The sequence below is a fragment of the Leguminivora glycinivorella genome, chromosome 17 (genome assembly GCF_023078275.1).
Source record: "Leguminivora glycinivorella isolate SPB_JAAS2020 chromosome 17, LegGlyc_1.1, whole genome shotgun sequence".
NCBI lineage: Eukaryota > Metazoa > Arthropoda > Insecta > Lepidoptera > Tortricidae > Leguminivora > Leguminivora glycinivorella.
Window position 1 is genome coordinate 14,924,999 of NC_062987.1, and position 20,173 is coordinate 14,945,171.

The window sequence follows — 20,173 nt, forward strand, 5'->3', positions numbered from 1 at the left end:
TCAAAATTTCGAAGAGCGAAGAATGCAATGGAAGGTAACGCAGAGGTAACTAATTAATAATTCATATTTTTGAATGGGTGTCGTCTCAATTCTCAATACCAACCGTCTTGTCCGAAACCTTCATTTTAAATCAGAACAGGAAATGATTAGGCCAAGATGTCATCTCAATTTGGGCAATTGATTCTATTTAGTTCGCCCCCATTGCTCCTAGGCGAATAAAGATCAAACGTTGGAATGACAATGACACACCTACTTAAATAGATTTTAATTATTTTAGAGTCTTGGGACCGATTTTTGAATTTCAAACGCACGAATTGACCGTTTGATAGACGAAATGCTATTTTTGAAAAAGCACGGCTAGTAATTTTGAATCTAGGAGTAATGAACACTCGTTTTCGATTCTGTTAGTATAATTTAAATCGTTAGTAGTGGAGGTATCATTGAACGAAATTCACAAAATCGAATGGTCGACGTTCAAAAATCGGCTCCCCGTTCGGAAAGAGAAGAATCGTGGAATGTGTTGGACCCCATACATTTTACGACTCATCTTAAATATTCATTTGGCTTAGTACTTTACGGACTAGGGGGCCGATTTTTGAGGTTGCGGTAATACCGGTTGAAAACGGTGACTTGCCTATTATTTTCAGTGACAATTTTCTGAATTCGAACGCGTGAGACTCAAAAATCGGCCCGTAGGTACAAAAATTTACAACGCCCGAAAACATTTAGGTACTTTAAAAACAAATTTTAAGTGGATTGCACAATAGGCTACTACTCTTATCGAATTTGGCACAAGAAATGATTGTTTCCTGTAGTATTTGACATAAGAAACCAATTTTTATAGATTTTGGGTATTATAAGTGTATGGTGGCTACGTATTTTCGATTAAAAATGTGTGTAATATTTTTTTAACTTTGGCCACCGAAAACGCTGTCAGACGTGTAGTGACGTCATAGAACCTAACTTAACTTAAAACCTGACTACGGTAACCGATATAAGGTGTGGGAGGAATACATACCTTCGCCTGGTAAAGGGTTAACGTTTAGAATGTCGGTCCTACATCGGATATCGGGTCGAATAATGCGGAAACGCTCTTATAATATCTGTCAGAATATGACGGACACGATCTTTACAGATTTGGGATTTTTTCTATCAAAATCAGTAAAATAAAACAACAGTAATAATTATAATAATTGTATATTAGTCTACATGTACGCTACACGGGATACCGCCACTTGTCGGCGTGGTAGAAATTGCACTCGGCTTTGTTGAGACAGCCTTTACCGTAGCGACAGGGTTTAGGGTGCGCGAAGTGGCACGCGGGGTTCACGCAGTTGGGGTAAAACTTGCAGATGGTGGGTAAAGCTGATGGTTGGATGGTCTTGAAGGTCGCGGCCGGGACTACGTGGGACGCTGGGGACAAAATTATGGAGTTAAAATATGCAGCTTCGATTACACTAGTTCGATAAACTTTATCCTATAGGTGCGTCCCTATCGCACTTACAAATAGTGCGAAAAGGACGGCCTTATTTCGGTTATCACGCTTGCCAGCCAGGGTGCACATCTTTTAAATATATAAAAGAAGAAACTGACTGACTGACATATCAACGCACAGCCGAAACCGCTGGTCCTAGAGATCCCAAATTTGGCACGTACGTTCCTTATAAGGTGTAGAGGAGCAGTAAGAAAGGATTTTTCAAAATTCACCTCCTAAGGGGGTTAAATGGGGGTCCAAAGTTTGTATGGAAAAACTAGATTAGTACGCGGGCGAAGCCGCGGGGAAAAGCTAGTGAGCGATAAATGTCCGTACACAAAACAGATCGAGGAAGCCAAGATTGCCCTTTGAAAACTGTCTGACTGGTTTGGGAAAACATCATAGAACTAGACATTGTAGATGGGATACAATAGATACACACACCCACGAGTTTAGGCGGATGTGTGTACAAGCGGCTGTGTGTACAAGCGGCTGCGAACTTGCAGCGCGGATGCAGGAACGCGCAGGAACTGCCGTAGCGACATACTAGGAAGACTGCATAAAACTAGACACTGTAGAAGGTTCACAACAGATACACTCACCCAGGGGTTTAGGCGGCTGTGTGTGTGTATACAATACACACAATCCCTGCGCGTACAAGCGGCTGCGAACTTGCAGCGTGGATGCAGGAACGCGCACGCATTACCGTAGCGTCTCGGCATAGAACTGGTATATATACCGCGTAGTAACACTGATACTCACTAGGTGTCGCTACGTGACAGAACGTTGATGACACTATATAAGAGACAGATAACTGATAGATCACTTACCCACGAGTTTAGGCGGATGTGTGTGTGTATACACACAATCCCTGCGTGTACAAGCGGCTGCGAACTTGCAGCGCGGATGCAGGAACGCGCAGGAACTGCCGTAGCGACATACTAGGAAGACTGCATAAAACTAGACACTGTAGAAGGTTCACAACACAACAGATACACTCACCCACGAGTTTAGGCGGCTGTGTGTGTGTATACACACAATCCCTGCGTGTACAAGCGGCTGCAAGCTTGCAGTGTGATGCAGGAACGCGCACTAATTACCGTAGCCACTCTACATGGAACTAGAACGTTGATGACACTAATAAGAGACAGATAACTAACAGTACACTCACCCACGAGTTTAGGCGGCTGTGTGTGTGTATACACACAATCCCTGCGCGTACAAGCGGCTGCGAACTTGCAGCGAGGGTGCAGGAACGCGCAGGAACTGCCATAGCGACACGCGGGGAACGCTCGGCACGGGATCACGGCGCGCTCTGCCGCTGACACTGAAAATGCAATAGTAATATTTAGCTCTGATAAAATCTGAACGGCAAGTATGGTCGCGCGATAAATGATAAAACAGGCCGTCCCTACCATACTTGCCTGCCTGGTGATCACGCCGATACCAATAATGTAAAGTCAGTAAAAGATTGTGTTCTTTATAAATTTAGAGTCATTTCAAGTATTGGTTGGAATGCCCCTTAGACTTATGAGACTCGGGCTTATAAGGGTCCAGGCAACCTGGCAATGATTTTGAGACAAAGAAGGGGGTTTTAACAAATTTAGGGGAACCGCTGGGAGTCTGTCTAAGACTTTAAGTCCGAGCCAAGTGCTGCCAGGTAAGGGACTACTGGTTTATAACCACTGGATCAGAGCTAATAGGTGCATGGATAGAATGCAAGTTTGATCTTTGTCATAGTCGTCATAGAATCTAATAGAAAGCGATCAAAGAACTACTTCGGAATCCGTATTTCAGGGCTCGGATACCGGTTAAATTTTCAAACCGTTATCATGTACTTGCGGCAAAACCTTTAAATTTCGTTTTTGCTCGAAAAACCGCTATTTTTAAACCGGTTTTTGGGGGAACGCTTTCATAAAGGTTTCGTTCGATTAACCGGTTTAGAACGAAATAAACCGGTTTATTCCACAGCATGATAGGTAATATACTGTTCTAACCAAACAAAAAAGTTGCTGCGTGAACGATATATGCGGCGCCGTTGCGTTTCGCCGCTCGTCGAATAAACCGGTTTATTTCGGTTAAAATAAAGTTCTCGTAACGTTCGCGTTCTTTACAAAGTTCGGAGTGAAATCGAAATAAACCGGTTTTAACCGGTAAAAAATAAACTGGTTCCGAGCCTTGCCGTATTTATAATTTTAGGAGTATAGTTTTTATGATAACTTCACTAGCACTTAGACTTCTTTGCTACTGTATTGTTGTCTCAAAAACACCAAATGGAAAAGTTGGTACCCATGTACACTACGTAAAGAAAGAGCATATTGATCTTAAATTTTATTGCTACTTACATGAAGGAACTGAATCATATTTATGCGTACTAGTAATTGTTGTTACAGTCACATGATTATCACTCCCAGCGCTCTCAGTCCGCTCCCTCGCTCTATCCTTCTTCTCTTTCTTTTCCACATCAAACACTATCGGACTCTTCTTTCTCTTTCTAACAACCGGCACTTCTAACTTCTCCTCTACTTCTGGTTCAGTCTTTTCCGTTTCTGGATTTATTATAACTTGAGTGTCACTCTCTTCGCTAGTATCACTTAGACGCTTTTTTGGAGCTACATCTTTGTCATCTTTTGAATCTTTTTTGTCATGCTTTACTTTATTTTCTATAGGTAGATCTTTATTGATTTCCTTTTTAGATTCTTTCACTTCTTTATTTTTTACTGTTTCTGTTCTTTCATCTACCTCTTTATAAACTTTATCTGGTTTATCTTTAGTTTTTGAATCAGTGTCTGATTTTTTGCTTTTGTCATCGTCATCTAAGAGACCTTCTGTCAATAGTTTTTTGGCTAGGAACACGTTAGGATCATATCCGTCCATGGTAACAATAAATTGTGTGTCTTTTTGTTTGTCTACTGTTGGGTTGTGGATATTTCTGTAAAAAAATTAAAGTGTAGAAACGCAAATAGGAGAATCATTTACAAACAAAATACCAAATAATATAATAGGAGGTAGGGCATAGCGAATGATATTCCGCTTTGTGTGGTAGGGCATAGCACAGCGGATATCGTCTCGCTCGAATCTAGAGCAGAGCCCAACTGGGGTAGTACCTCCGCCTTACAGAAGACCGCAGCCAAATAGCACTAGACCCTACTCATAGTGTTGTGTTCCTGTCGGTGAGTAAGGCTGCCAGAGCTCAACGAGGGTGCGGTGTGCTGATGACGGGAGGACTTACGGAACTATTAACTTGTTCCGTTTATTGTCCTTTGAGTCGTCGGCAACCCGAACCCTCCTTGGAACTTGTACACTCCTTTTTGCTGTGTACTTAACACAGCAAAAGGGAATGTACAAGTTTCTAATGGGGTGGCAACGCGCATGTGACACTGTTTGAGTTGCAGGCGTCCATAGGTTACGGTGACCGCTTTACATCAGGCGGGCCGTATACTTGTTTGCCACCGACGTAGTATAAAAAAAAAAAAACCTTACATTGACTTTATAAATGCGTAAAAAACCCAAGGGACTGCGTAAAAAGATAGGCATAGGGGTACTAAACACTCTTTCAAAAATTCTTGCCCTGCATACATATTTAATGCGTTCAGGCAAATTTGCGTGAATTTGTAATGAATTGACTGACACAGCTTTTTTTATTTTACTTTTATTATATTTTTTCTATCATATTTTCAGTCATTTTTTTTTTACTTTTATTATATTTTATATATCTTATTTTTGTGTGTATTTTTCACATACATACACACATAAAATCACGCCTGTATTCCATAAAGGGGTAGGCAGAGCACATGAACTACTCAAGTTTCAGTGCCACCCTTGGCAAAAAGGGGTTGAAAGAAATCTAAATTGTGACATTGCAGTGGCAGGCTGCCAGCCTCTGGCCTACGCCACAATTTATCCCATATCCAACAGTCGACTTCTACGACACCCACGGGAAGAAAGGGGGTGGTGAAATTCTTAACCCGTATTCTGTGTTATTTATAAACTTACAGTGTTTCTATGACTAGAGTATCGTCGCGCACACTGGACGTCCTTGGATCCTTAGTTCGCGGCGGCACGTAATCTGTGTTGACGATCTTCTTGGTGAACAGAGCGGGCGAGAATTCCTCTTTCTCTGAGGGCGATCTGGAATAAGAGCCATATTAAATTAGACATCTGAATGCCATGCTATGTAAATGCATGAAGGCCTGACAGTTACCATATTACTTTTAACCCTATTAACTTGTACCTTTTGGTACCTATTTCGGTATCTTGGTATGTTGTAGTATCTTGGTCAAAAATCATCAATTCATCACGCATTATTGCAGATTTTTTTATGAAAGTGGCAGCCGAGCCGCCTGATGGGAAGTAGTCATCGCCGCCCATGGATATAAGTAAACAGGGTAGCCACTTATGCGTTGCCGACCTTTGAGAACCCTAAATAACTGCTTCTTGAGGAACCCCATATCATAGCGCAAGGGAAGCACCACAGAAGGTTGTCCGTTAACCAGGCAGGCAAGCATGGTCGCACGATAAATGATAAAACATTAGGCCGTCTCTATCGCGCTTACAAATAGTGTGACAGGGACGGCCTGATGTTTTATCATTTATCGCCTGACCATGCTACCATGCTACCCTACCCATGCTCTATTTTTGCGACGAAGAATCCGTTCTAAAGAAATCGGAATAATTCATTTTGTGACAACAAAGACGACAATTTGGTCTTACGCCGAAACTCTCGGGATTATTTTGGTAAACGAACCAGGACTGTTTCAGAAATAGGGAAAAATAAGTTCTTACCTCTGTTTCTCACTGTCCGCCTTTTCAGTTGTTTCTGTATGTGAATCAGCTTGCACTTGTATGACTATCTTCTGTGCATCGACACACCGCCGCATTGGCTTCACGAGGGCTCGCTTCACTTTCGCTGGCTCAGTTTCCATTTTTGGTGGTATCTAGAAAGAAAAATATGTAAGGAAAGACTCAGGTTAAGGGTCGGTTGCACGAAACCAAATTCTTTTGTTTTAACCGACTTCAAAAAAAGGAGGAGGTTCTCAATTCGACTGAATGTTTTTTTTTGTATGTATGTTACTCGATATCTCCGAGAATCATGGACCGATTTTCAAAATTTTTTTTTAATCGATCAGGTATAACCCGAGATGGTCCCATTGGCACCAAGTCAGGGTCTGATGATGGGATCTTGGAGAAATCGAGGGAACTCTTCAAATGTTATAGGCACATGTAATTAATAATTTCAATAGACTTCCGCTGCGTGCGTTGATGTGTCTGTTAACTGTGGTTGATGCAACTTGGCCCTAAGCAGGCTTTCGCGTGCGTTCGCCATAACACGTAGCTGTGAGTTGTTGATGGTTGCGCAATAAATCTCTGGTATAGAGTTCCGATATTTGACTATCATAGAAAATATGATCTGATTATTAACTCTGATTATCTATTAATCAAAGTTTGATCATATTTCTGTGAGAAATATATGATAGTCTAATAGCGGCCTAATGGATATTCTACATAGACTATTGTAGACAGTGTAAGGCTCACATTGGGCGTTGTGCGGGGCGGGGGCGTGCGGCGTGCGTATCAAACAATGGAAACTCATACAAGTGTCCTGAGTCCCCGCTGCATAGCGAGTAGCGAGCCCGTCCCGCTGCACGCTAACGGCTCAGCCACGACATTGGTCTAAGCGCGACAGCGGTGAGCGGCAGCCATACGTGTGAATGAAAAGTCCCATCGCTGTGTCTCGCTCCAATGTATGGCCGCCGCTCACCGCTGTCGCGCTTAGACCAATGTCGTGGCTGAGCCGTAAGCGTCCACTCAGGTCTTAGACTTACGTTCAGCAGACTTTTATGTGCTTCGGACACCGCTTGTAGTAATAAGCTGTTGCTGAACGCTTAAAGCGCTCAAATATCAAGTCAATTTCAAAACCAACACTTACTATCAATCATTCAGGTTATTATTTGACTGGGAACTTTCTTTGCCAAATTTAATTAGTATAAGGATGTAAGACTTACGTTGAGCAGGCTCTTGTGTGCGTCGGCCACAGCTCGTAGTAATAAGCTGTTGCTGAACGCTTAAAGCGCTCAAATATCAAGTCAATTTCTAAATCAACACTTACTATCAATTATAATATATAGGTTATTATTTGGCTGGGAACTTTCTTGACCAAATTTCAGATACTATCCATACTAATACATATTATAAATGGGAAAATGTGTGTCTGTTTGTCCGTCTTTCACGGTAAAACGGAGCGACGAAATGGTTGAAGGGATGGAGAGTGACATAGGCTACTTTTTGTCTCTTTCTAACGCGAGCGAAGCCGCGGGCAAAAGCTATTAAGGATATAAATGATGCAATACTCACATTGAGCAGGCTCTTGTGCGCGTCGGCCACCGCTCGCAGCAGTAAGCTGTTGCTGGGCGCAGCCACGCGCGGCCGCGGACGCACTCGCACCACGCTTGCGCAGACTCGCGGCGTGCGCTCCAATACTGCCACTCTGCAACGATTATTATCAGAGTTAAATGTACGTCAAACGCTAAGGCTTCTCAATATCAACTCTACTACTTGTCAATAGATGTCGCGACGAACGAAAAGTCTATTATTAATAAATAAATATTAAATAAATAAATATTATAGAACATTCTTACACAGATTGAATGAGGCCCACGGTAAGCTCAAGAAGGCTTGTGTTGTGGGTACTCAGACAACGATATATATAATATACTAACTCGTCTTACTAATTCCTCTATGCCTATGGCACACCTCGGACACTGGCAATCAAATCTAAAAAAAAAAGGGTTCCTAGCACACATTCTAAGCTCGTGTAGGTGAACGCGTACCATGCTTGTATGAGTAAGATATCACAGGTCGATTGTTCGTGTTTTTGACAGGCGGTAACTGTGAGGTAACCGAGAGGGTGGGCGGCACTTTCAGCGGGGAGCGGGAGTGGCCATACTGTGCGATAGTACTCTTTATTATACTGTGCCTATGGTTAGTAAACATTTATAAGATAGACTGATAAGCTTACTTAGACGAAATCCTTTTAGAACTAGTTTCAAGATCATCATCATCATCATCTATCTTGCGCTGCTTTTCCGGCGGTTCATCTAAGCGACTTCGCGCTCTCTTGGTTTCCGGCTCTCTTTCGGGCGTGAATCTGAAATTATTTCTTATTCAAATAATATATAACGAATTAAAAAATTACGAAATTATTTTCTTTTCCGTTATCATTATACTTGTCCTGATAAAATGTTGGTTACATAAGACAAATATCACTTAATCACAATGTAAGTTTTTATGGTATATGAGAACCCGTCTTTAAGGGAATAATTAATGTAAAATAAGTTTATTTTAAAACGAACGAATAACAAATTGGAGTTATATTGAAAAAAGATATAAATAACTGTAAAGATTCTTCTAGAACCTCATATTATTGGCTGGGTGCGCAATAGGTGGTGGGAGAACCATGAATCGATCGCAGCGCGCACCGTGGCCAAAAAGGAACTCTCGGCAGACCAACTGTCACATTTTACAGCGAAATTTACGTATCCGTGCATTTAAAGTAAAAATAAATAAATATGCGTCACTGTACACAACTGTACGAACACTGGGAAAAACAGTGATCACAAATTTAATAAATATGCACAAGCAAATGTGAAACGAGACCAACAAATGAAATAGATAATCGTTGTAAGAGGAAAAAGTAAGTAAACTAACATAAGTACTTTTAAAACAACATACTTTTAAAATACACAAAAAATCTGCATTATTAACGACACTACAGGCATAAATAATCGTCTCCAATATACCGGGGGCCCGGTAATTAATGGACAACCTTTTAACCACCAAAAATTTTAGGTAGTATTAAAATTTTAAAAAGTGTGAAGATCTCGAAAACCAGGCGACTTTTACTAAACCTTAAAGTCTATTTTCTGGGCCATTATAAGGTGCCCTCTTGGTGGTTAAAAGGTTGTCCATTAATAACCATTAAAATTTTTAAAAGTGTGAAAATCTCGAAAACCAGGCTACTTTTACTAAACCTCAAAGTCGATTTTCTGGACCAGTATAAGGTGCCCTCTTGGTGATTAAAAGGTTGTCCATTAATTACCGGGCACCCTGTATATGAAAAGCGTTATTACCTAAAATCTGTTTACTTCTTTATTTACATTTCGCGAACTCAAACGTGAGAAACTACCTGAAATTTATTGATTGTGTCATTTTAAACGGAGTTTAAAACTGAGTTTAAAAAGGTGAATGTTATTATCGACACTATAAATTTATATGATTGAATTAAACATAACGCTATCTCATTAAAATTATTTGTTTATTTACTTACTCTTCATAGACAGAAAGCCATTTGGCGTTTCAAAGTCCGCCGTAGTTGTAACTGCTTGGTGATGCTGTCATCGTGCACCCAGCCAATACCATACGGTTCAATTTAGATGGCTACATAACTCATACTGTACAGATATTAGACAGGTTAAATTTCTTTGACGAATGACATAAGTACACATGACAGTTTGCCTAAATGGCGTCTAAACCGAAACAGGTACACCATTGAACAACTGCAAATTGTGTAAATAAATAAGTATAATAGTAGTACACCACTCTCCTTACTACCTTAACTCGTAATTAACAACCTTTCTGGACTTTCAGCTTTATCAAGTTTGTCCTCTCTGGCCCCTAGCCTCTCCCTGACGGGCCTTTTGGGCAACTGCAGCTCGATCTGCGGGAGCGCTTCCGGCGAGGGGAGGCTTAGGGGGGAGGAGGGGAGCGGGGCGAGGGGGAGACGCGAGGGAGAGGGGAGGAGTCGCGGGAGCGCGCGGCGCTGCTGCCGATATTTCCTGTAAACAGTAAGGTTACATTCACAAGCAGATCACCACTGCTCGGACAAGTCATCGCAGAAACAGCTATGGACATGGGACAAGACTATTATAGAGTCGCGACTTAAGATTATTATTATGTAAATCTGATATTATCGTAATTTATAATTTAACATAATATTGTCTTCGGTTACCGCGATAGTTACTCATCGTTGACTTCGAATGCTGTAAAGTGTTCGAAACGTCGGGATGAATTGTAAATTCATTATACGCGATATAATCCGTTTCAAAGTTTTATTTATAATTTAACATTTGACCTTTTTAAAGTTTGAAGATTGTTTTTGAAGATTTGTCAAAGTGGCATGCTTGAAGTAAGTACCTAGTTTCGTGGTGACAATTCTAATTAATACAATTATTTGCTTACTTACGGTTATTTCATTATTATTAATATTATTTCCAAATAATAAATTGTTTCAAAAATATAATTAAATAATATTGTACATAATGCGACTCTATTGATCTTGTTCTATTGCAGTCTTGCGATTGTTTTGCGATGACTTGTCCGAGCACTGCAGATCACGATAGATCAGGAATGGTCACAGTAAGATACGGGCACTACGAAGCCTTACGATAGCTAATTCAATAATATAAGGTTATATTCCTTTACCTATAATGGGGCCACTATTCCACAAAGGTGATCTGTTACAGAATAGTGTGTCGAGTATTTAGGATTTCCAAAACACTTAAATACTGGACTTTAGATGCCCATGACCAGATAAAATGGAAGATGGCCTGGACTTCCTCAGAGAAATCTCGTGCAGGTTACGACGTGAAACAATACTAGGTTAATGTTACCAATTATTCTATTCTATTCTATTTTTATTATAAGCATTTTTTTTATACAGCTCAACACGATGATAGTGTATTCAGAATTTCACACTAATAATACTGTTACTGTAAATATTCCTTACCTGATACACATCTTCAGCAAAATCATTCATCAACTCCTCAGCTTCAGTCCTTATAGTCAGAAAATCCTCATCATCCGACATAGAATCTAACTGCTCGGCTAACTTCTGTTTCAACCCCTGAATTTTCGCTTCAATCTCATTCATCTCCTTAATCTGTTCATCCCTTGGTGCTGGTACGGTAGGTGCTGTAGGTACCTCCTCAACATCATGGTCACTGATTGTTGTAATACTTTCATACTAGATTGTGAAGGCTCCGGCTGTGAATTTATTGTAGCTGGGTCTATAATAGGCAAAATTGGCCTCTTTAATTCCGGTAATGCAGGTTTTTCATCCACTTTTGTATCTATTTTAGGTGTTTCTAAAAGTAATACCATGGTTCTTCAAAATCTGACCAGCAAATACATCAGTAATAGATGGCTCAGATTCCTTTTCCATGTTCATGAGTAGAGGTGGTATGTTAGGCCTGATCATTTCATGCTTTTTACTCTTTTTCTTACTCTTATGAGCTTTTTTTGGATTCTTTATCTTTTTTCTTGTGTAGTTTTTCTTTGTCCTTCTTTTTGGACTTTTTAGAGCTCTCGGATTTTTTAGATTTATCCTTGTCTTTTTATCTTTAGATTTCTTTTCTTTTGTTGAACTGTCTTTGCTCTTTTCAGATTCTGCTACTTCTGAAATGAAAAAATAATGTTTGTTTTTATTCTTCTTCATAAAATCGTACCATGGTTACGGTGACCGCTTTCCATCAGGCGGACCGCATACCTTTTGCCACCGACGTGGTATAAAAAAAGTTAGGTTCTGAAGGTTGCGCGTTAGAATTAGAATTCTTGTGTATGTGTAAATTAATATTTTTCCCTGTCCCTTTACAATGAAGTAAAAAATTGTTAGGACACAGGACTTATCTCATAGCCTAGTTTGCCCTGTGTGTTGAAAGCTTGGCAGTTGCTATCATAAACCTTGTACCTTATTCTGTCATTAGTTGCAAACACTTCCCCAAGACTTCATGAGCTATGGCAGAATGTGTGGGTAATTATAAGAAATGTACTCACTTATCGGCGCTGTAACGGTAACCTCCTGTAACTTCTTGAGCACCTGATGCAGCCAGTTGACAAACAACTCAGTGTTGTCTCCGAGGAACAACTGAAGATCGTCCTCCATCTGAGCGCGGGTGCGCTTGTTGGCCACCATGACCATGACGTAGTCTGGGAGCTCGTCATCTGGAAATAAATACAATACACCGTGTTTTTTTTTGTTTTCCGTTAAATTTGACACGTTGTTAGGTTCATTAACAGAACCACCCTGTATGTCACTTTTAGTTAAATTCCTGCAAAAAAAAATCATCATTTTCATACATAATAAATGAATTTATTAGTGTGAGAGACCCTTAAGAATAACATTCAAGTTAGTGTCAAGTGATTGACGGCACATGTCAAAACAAATAACATTAGGAATTGGTAAAGGCTGTGACACACGTGTTCAGTAATTGTCTTTATTTTTTAATAACTCGATAACTTCAAGAGTTAAGATGCTAGTTTCTTAGAGAAATGAATTGTATTTGATGTAAAGAATCTTCCCTTAAAGTTAACGGAATTCAATAAAAACAGGGTGTATATAAAATATGCAAGCTTTTTCTCATTCTCTTTCAACCCGTTTAATGCCAAAAGTGGTCCCTCTTCCCTCCAGAATAAATGTCTATTAATAATTTTTAATAGTTAAAATTGACAAATATTTATATTTGCACCATCTGAACCAGAATCAATGTTCCTTTATGGTTCTGACATACATTTTTTTTCTTAGACATCTTTGATTATAGATACATAGTTGGTTCACTTTAAAGTAATGTTTGCTATGCCCTTACAGGGCTCATCTTTGGAACACTTACCTATGTAATAACATCATACCTGTTTATACTTAAAGAACTTGAACACTTACCAACATAACAGCCCAGTTCAGTTAGTTTTGCCTTGATGGCAGACTGAAAAAAAAAAACATAATTCTGATTTAAGACAAGTGATGTCTTCAACTAACTAAAATAAATAATTTACCTGACCCGACAACCCTCGACAGAATCTCATGGCGCAAGATAATTAGGAGAGCCGACCCCACCTAAAGTGGGATGGAGCAAGGATGAAGAAGATGTCTTCAACTATTAGTGCTGTTTCTCACATTATTCAATCAGATGTAGGATAGATTTCAAAGGGAAAAATCAAAGATGGCACCTGTAATGTATAGGATATTCGTACTTCTGTACTACGCCTCGATTTTGATGACAGCTCGACACAGACTAAAAATCAATATTTTATAGATATATTATATAAGTACCTACATTTTCTGTGTAATTTAGTCCTACAATAAATTTCACTGCTCTTTCATTCAAAAAAAAAAAAAGAGTTGGTGCCAACCTTGGCTATGCCATGTAGAGCAAGAAAAATTGTTCCGGAAAAAGTGCAAAAAGATGACCTAATTTTACACATGGATCCGTGCCTGCAACATATGATGGGATTGATGGGTTAAACCTTTTAAGGATGGCAAACTTGTTGTTCATAAGAAATCTTATATTATTTAGGCGTATGTTGTAGCACAAGTAATTAGCGGTCAGGTTTAACATGAGACAGGAAGCCTTTAAATGAATAGCATTTAAAAATGTTTTAATAAGAAATCAGTGTGCAACTATGCCTTTTATACTGAGCAACCGCTGTTATGATGTCTTTTAATTGATTTTCTGATGTTAATTCATTTAAACTAACACACTGCGGAACTATGCGCTGTTATCGTAACATTTTATATTGTATGGTTATGCTACACTTCAGATGTCATTTCAGCGCATGGAAAATGTAACTTGTAAAATATAATAGAGTGTTACAATGGTTACCTTAGGTGGCAACAGTTTATACCTTCAATAGAACTAATACACGCAGTTGAAATATGAAATAAGAGCTTATTTACCCGCATCTTTTGGCCAATTTCACTGCCGACGACGTCCATTTCGATGGAGAGTTTATATGTCCTTTCACAATATACACTTCTTACTAAAAACCAATTACACTAACTAATACTTTAATATTTAAAATAGAACATTCTAAATCTACAATTCATAGCTATTTACAGCCCGTAATATAGTTTTACGAATTATTTCTTCATTTGCACTTCATTTGTCAATTTTTGTTGCAGACGAAGACTTCGTTCCAATTCGCACAACCAGCTTTAGTTGATTTTAGCAGACTTGAGTGCAGCAAAGAAAGTTAGTATTGTTAGTAAGCGAATAAATAAAAATAATATTTTTAATAAAAAAAAAAAGTTATTCCAAATATAAGTAAGTTGCAGTGATATTTTATCAATTAATAGCGTAGATCTTTTTTATTTTCAAAACTAAAATAGCGTGCGTAATTAGGAGTGGAAAATTAAAAAAAAGTTTCGTTTAGAAATTGCCACGGAAGTATAAAGCTAGGAACACACTACGCGGACGTCCGTCGTAAAACGACCGCGACCGCGACCGATCAGTGTGCACGGAACAAAACATCCGGCGAGCCAGATTTCGATCGGACGTCCACGCGCTCAAGGCCACGTCCACGTCCGTCGACCGATAGTTTGCACGGCTACGTGTATTTCCATTGGCCAGATTCCCGTCCGCGGTCGATTCACGACGGACGTCCGCGTAGTGTGTTCCTGGTTTAAGCTAGGAACATACTACGCGGACGTCCATCGTAAATCGACCGCGACCGCGACCGATCAGTGTGCACGGACCATAGATTTAGAATTATTAAACTAGATTGTGGAATCACATTTTTGCCATATAAATTGAACCTTATCACTGAGACAGAAAGGTGATCGTATCAGACTAGCGAAAACGGTCCACATGAGAGGGCATTGTTTGGGCTGGTGTCCCTCTCGCACGTGTGGCCAGTGTTAATGAGGTTACCATAGTAGTAGTATTTTTATCTGTATATTACCTGACTTTATAACTTCTTATATTATTTTAGTGTTATATTCAAACTAGGGTTTCGATATATTTCAAAGAATTGGAAAATAATTATAATGTAATTATTTTGATGCCAATAAATCAAAGATTTGTATAATTAAAAAATATGTTCAAATGGGTATTAGTAGATTTGGTAGTAACTTTGAAAATTGACTGGTATTTCCCCGTGGTATCCTCTAATGTATGACAGTGATGACGTCACTGAATAATGTTGACATTGTCAGAAAGTGCGAGAGGGACACCAGCCCAAACGGGACTTCCGGTTGGGACGCCATCTTAGCGGTTTCGTGTCGTGAATAATTTATTTTTCTTTTACTCATTAATGTTGTTTAAAGTGTAATATTGATGGCTTATTAATGCAAGTAAACTAATGGTGTAGTGAGAAGCTGATGAAGAATTGTTCTCGAAACGCGTTGCTTAGCCTCTTTTTGTCGTAAACGGCCGGTAGTCCACGATGCTCTTGTAAAATCTAGCTATCAATTTACATGTGCTAAGTCACCGTACAATGTCGTACTTACTGTACAAAAATTACTAATATTAAAGCTCATATCACACTTTGACACTGGCGAAATAGTCCCAATGGACTGGAAACCCATTAAATTTAAAAACTGAACTGAACCAGCCCAAACAATGACCTCTCATGTGGACACACTTTTTTGACCTAACTACTCATTCTGGTTTAACTGTAATTCTGTGGCACGGACCAAAACATCAGAGAGCCAGATTTCGATCGGACGTCCATGCGCTCAAGGCCACTAGTTGCTTTTTAACTACACTGAGACTTTAGCACGTGCTGTGGAAACGGGAGCTAACCACAGCGAATAATAGAAACAAAGGCCTTTGTTTAACAGATTAGGGCAAAACCGAAAAGTTCATCTCAGAAAATTCATACTATAGCCACATTGGTTTATGATGCATTTGCTCTGCATTTGTGTGCGTAACAAAATGCACATGAGGGGATTTTAGGGATGTGAACTGGTCGATATTAATTAATAACATATCGATATCCTCAAACAAAGGAACAAAACACTTCAGGGATAGTCATTGATTAATGAATAATTTTCATTTCAAAAGCACGTATTTTAATGGGATATTTACATCATGTAATGAAAGATTTAAACTTTTCTGTCTCGTTTAATAAAGAAGTGTCTCGAAAACCATGACATTTTCATTAAAGTGCAATTCGCTTAATGTGATCTATATGAGATGTCCAATCACTCCTTTTCATGTTGGCGTTGGTGGAGGACACCCGGTCGGTCCCGAAAAAACTCAAAATATTTTAATCTTAACGTTATTAGCATTATTTGAGAGTTTTTTTTTTATATAAACCACAGTCCCTATTTTTTTTTCTATCAGTAGACGAAAAGAGAAAGGAAAGCAGGCAGGCAAGTATGGTCGCTCGATAAATGATAAAACATCTGGCCGTTCCTGCCTGGACTTTAAAAAAACGCCTTACCGATTTATTTGTCAGTCAACCTAGCTATTTCTTTAAAATTTACGTTGTTGGTAAACAAGAATACGACCTGATGGTAAGTAGTTTCCGTAAACCTATATGGACGCCTGCAATTACAGAAATGTTATGCGCGCTGCCTACCCTAGTTTATTAAAGCAAAACTACAAAATTATGCTTTCAAATTTCATTTATTTTATTATAAAAATTTGTCCATGTTTAAAACTTAAGTAGTAACTAACTTATATAAAATAATAAATAATGCAAATATTTGAGTATCTACCTAACTATTCTTATTATGATTGACAATTTTATTAATTTCATACTTGATCTTATATACTAATATGGCATATAGATTTTAATTTATTATTGTTTTTTACATGTTTCATAAAGATTACACCATATCGATAGTATTTTCACTCATTAGTTTATTTATACCAAATGAAAAAAAAATCTTTATTATTATGATACAGTAAGAAGGTAATAATAGTTATTTGATACAAGGGGGCAAAGTTGTATTTTAACGCAGAGTGTGGAATTGAAAAACGAGCAAGTGAAAGGATTCTATAGTTGAACCACGAGCGAAGCCAGTGGTTCGAGAATAGAATCCTGAACTTGCCGAGTTTTTTAACCACACGAGCGAGTAAGTAAAATACATTTACACGAGAAGTAAAATACATTTGCAAGTGTAACACAAAACTTTTCCCCTCACTATAGCGAGGAAACTACAACGCAAAAAATGCGTTTATCACTGCTTCCAGTAGTTCCACAGGTGGTAAATCATCTTTATTACTAGATTCACCTACTTTTATCAATTTTAAAGCAGTTAATTTAACTTTATTCAAGGTCAAATTACTTTACCCACTAGTGGATAAAATGCGTTTTTACCCGCTGGTATTAAAGGACAAAACACGTGTTTCCGAGCTAGTGAGGGGAAAACATAATATTTCGATAATCAAGTACAAATACTGACTGTGTCCACTTTCACCATATATAGGTGACCTATTTAAAGTTGAATAAGGTTTGTAGGTACCTACTATAGCTGGGCACCGTTAATCAAATAGTTAACTTCGTTAATCGCTAATCCGTTACTAAAAATGTTAACTTCGTTAATCGTTAAAGCGATACATTTCGACAAATTTAACGTAAGTTAAAGTTAATCGTTAATCCGTTAACACGTGAAAAAAAAAGAACTTTTCTTTAAATATTTAGTTGCATCAGTCAGTATCCACTATAACGTATTATATTTCTGTAAAAGGCCGAAGTACAGCTAGCCTATTGAACTCTAGGATGCACGTGGAAGGCAGTGATCGCCTGAGCTACTGCCAAGAGCTGTGTCAGGAGAGATGCTGGCGGTGACGGGACTGTTGTGCCACTTTGGGCGGTAGAGGCTAGGGAAGCGAATGTGGTCGTAAATAGGGCTCGAATTTGCTGCCCTATCACTACAACAGTCGCCATGGTAAAGCTTAGGATTCACCGAATCAAAGTTAGTAAAAGCAAATCCACGTGAAGAATACTTTTTAGGTAATATTTCGGACTTTCGACATCGGTAAAACCTCGGATTTACATCGGTAAAACCTAGGATTTACCGGTAAATCATAGGATTTGCCGTACTTCGGGCTTTTATAGTAGCGTTCAGAAGTAGCGTGTTTTTCGCAGCGCAGATGACGCCAGTGCCCTACTAGATTAACGATTAACGGACTCGGAGAAATTTAACGGAAGTTAATGAGTCCGTTAACATTTTTTCAAGTTAACTTAAAAGTTAATCCGCTAATCGAAATGTTAACTTCGTTAATTAACGATTAACGGATTAACGAGTTAATGCCCAGCTATGGTACCTACTTATTCTGAATATAACAATAATTGACATACTTATACAAAATCATACATTGACTATGACGCTACGCTATTTGGTCAATCCATATAGGCCGAAAAATATTAATAAGTTAAAATTCTTTTAGTTGTCTTATTTTTTGCCCCCATAAAACGTGTCGGTCTGGAGCATTTAATTATTTTTTTTTGTGAAATTTAGTTTTTAATTTTATGCATGTTGATTATAGGTAGATAATCTAGACTTAGAGCGTATATTTTCACGTGTACTGCAAAATACTCTCATGGCAGAGTGGCCAGAAACTAGACAACTAAAATATTTTTGACCCAATTATCTATGCGGAATGAGAATAAAATATTTGTGTCGTCTCCAGGCCAAAGGTCAATTTTTCGCCTACTATTAAAACGATATTTGTATTTTGTATAATACCTTAATTATATGCATGTTGTGTCCTTATAACGCGGAAAAGTGTGGATTTTTGCTGCGAAACAAAACATTTATATATTAATAACAGGTGCACTAGGCAATAGCTAATGTAATAAAAGTAAGTTGAGTACATCCTGTGACGTAATGGAGCGCAGTTCCCACTTTTCAGGAAATCCGGAGGGTAGATAGAAATGTAAATATTGGAAGTTGCAGGCAAACACGCTAGTGGGTTACGACATAAGCCCGGAGTTCCTGGTATTGTTACGATCGGCAGAACGGAGCTTAGCATCCGTTCATTCGAGTGTTTTATGTCTGACCAATGGTCTGAGTCTGAATGGTGAAATAGGTAACTAGGTCATACTTAACAAACATTCATGTCATGAAACAAACTGCGAAATCAAATCAAATAAAACCTTTTGTATGAAATATTTGCGCATTAGCGATTACGAGGCTTTTATAGCTTAATGTAGGTACTAGGGAAGTTTTCATACAAATTTATAACATCGATAATTGTTAGAGAATAACATAAGTATTTACTTTTAGTTTCGTGCAAACATTTAACAAAGTGTTTACAAGGGCTACTTAAATAGTTTAAAACTGTGTGTTTTCCTTTCTCGAATAAATTGCCTACATTCGGCATCCGTCTTTGTCCACAACTTCTGCTGAAACTTTTGAAGGATATATAATTATTCATTTTTATTATGCAAAACCATTGGTAAAACATTCACTACTCTTCTTATTTTAGTTTCTGCTGTAAAAACATGTTTGGAATGTGTCTTCACTTATAAATACCTAAATAAAAAACAGATCTAAACTTTACATAAAAGGAATGTATAACAAAACACGAACACTGTTTTTAAAACAGTTGCAACATGTAAAATTCATCGGAGATACATTTGTATTTCATTTAAATATCACTTTACAAATGTTATACAAATATTTACAATTAATTAAAACTATGTTTACCATTATAATGACTCGCCGCTCGCTAGCAGGACGGACTTTATTTAAGAATGATTCAGATATCGCCATTTAAATAAGCATAATAAAATAATACATGAAAAATATTAAAACTATGAATACTTCATTCTGGTGGAATCTCAGTGCGTCTTACTCTAAGTTTGTCATTGTCAAATCTTAAAATAAATTTGGCAAAATATTTGGCGCAAAGCAGTGCTTAAGTGCTTAAAATACTCTTTGGAATAATCTTTGGTCGGTTCTCATAGCGAGCG

General features: G+C 38.4%; 1 protein-coding gene across 1 annotated transcript; it reads right to left on the bottom strand.

The window, feature by feature from the left end:
- Window positions 1–1,181: 1,181 nt before the first annotated feature.
- LOC125235542 lies at window positions 1,182–14,284 on the bottom strand. Its single transcript, XM_048142136.1, is given in 15 exon segments — window positions 1,182–1,413; window positions 2,646–2,801; window positions 3,820–4,406; window positions 5,471–5,605; window positions 6,260–6,411; window positions 7,829–7,961; window positions 8,493–8,621; window positions 10,105–10,215; window positions 10,217–10,308; window positions 11,259–11,421; window positions 11,454–11,623; window positions 11,625–11,923; window positions 12,305–12,472; window positions 13,188–13,230; window positions 14,202–14,284. Coding segments are annotated over 15 exon segments (2,574 nt in total). The 5' UTR covers window positions 14,241–14,284; the 3' UTR covers window positions 1,182–1,216.
- Between the last annotated feature and the right edge of the window lie 5,889 nt (window positions 14,285–20,173).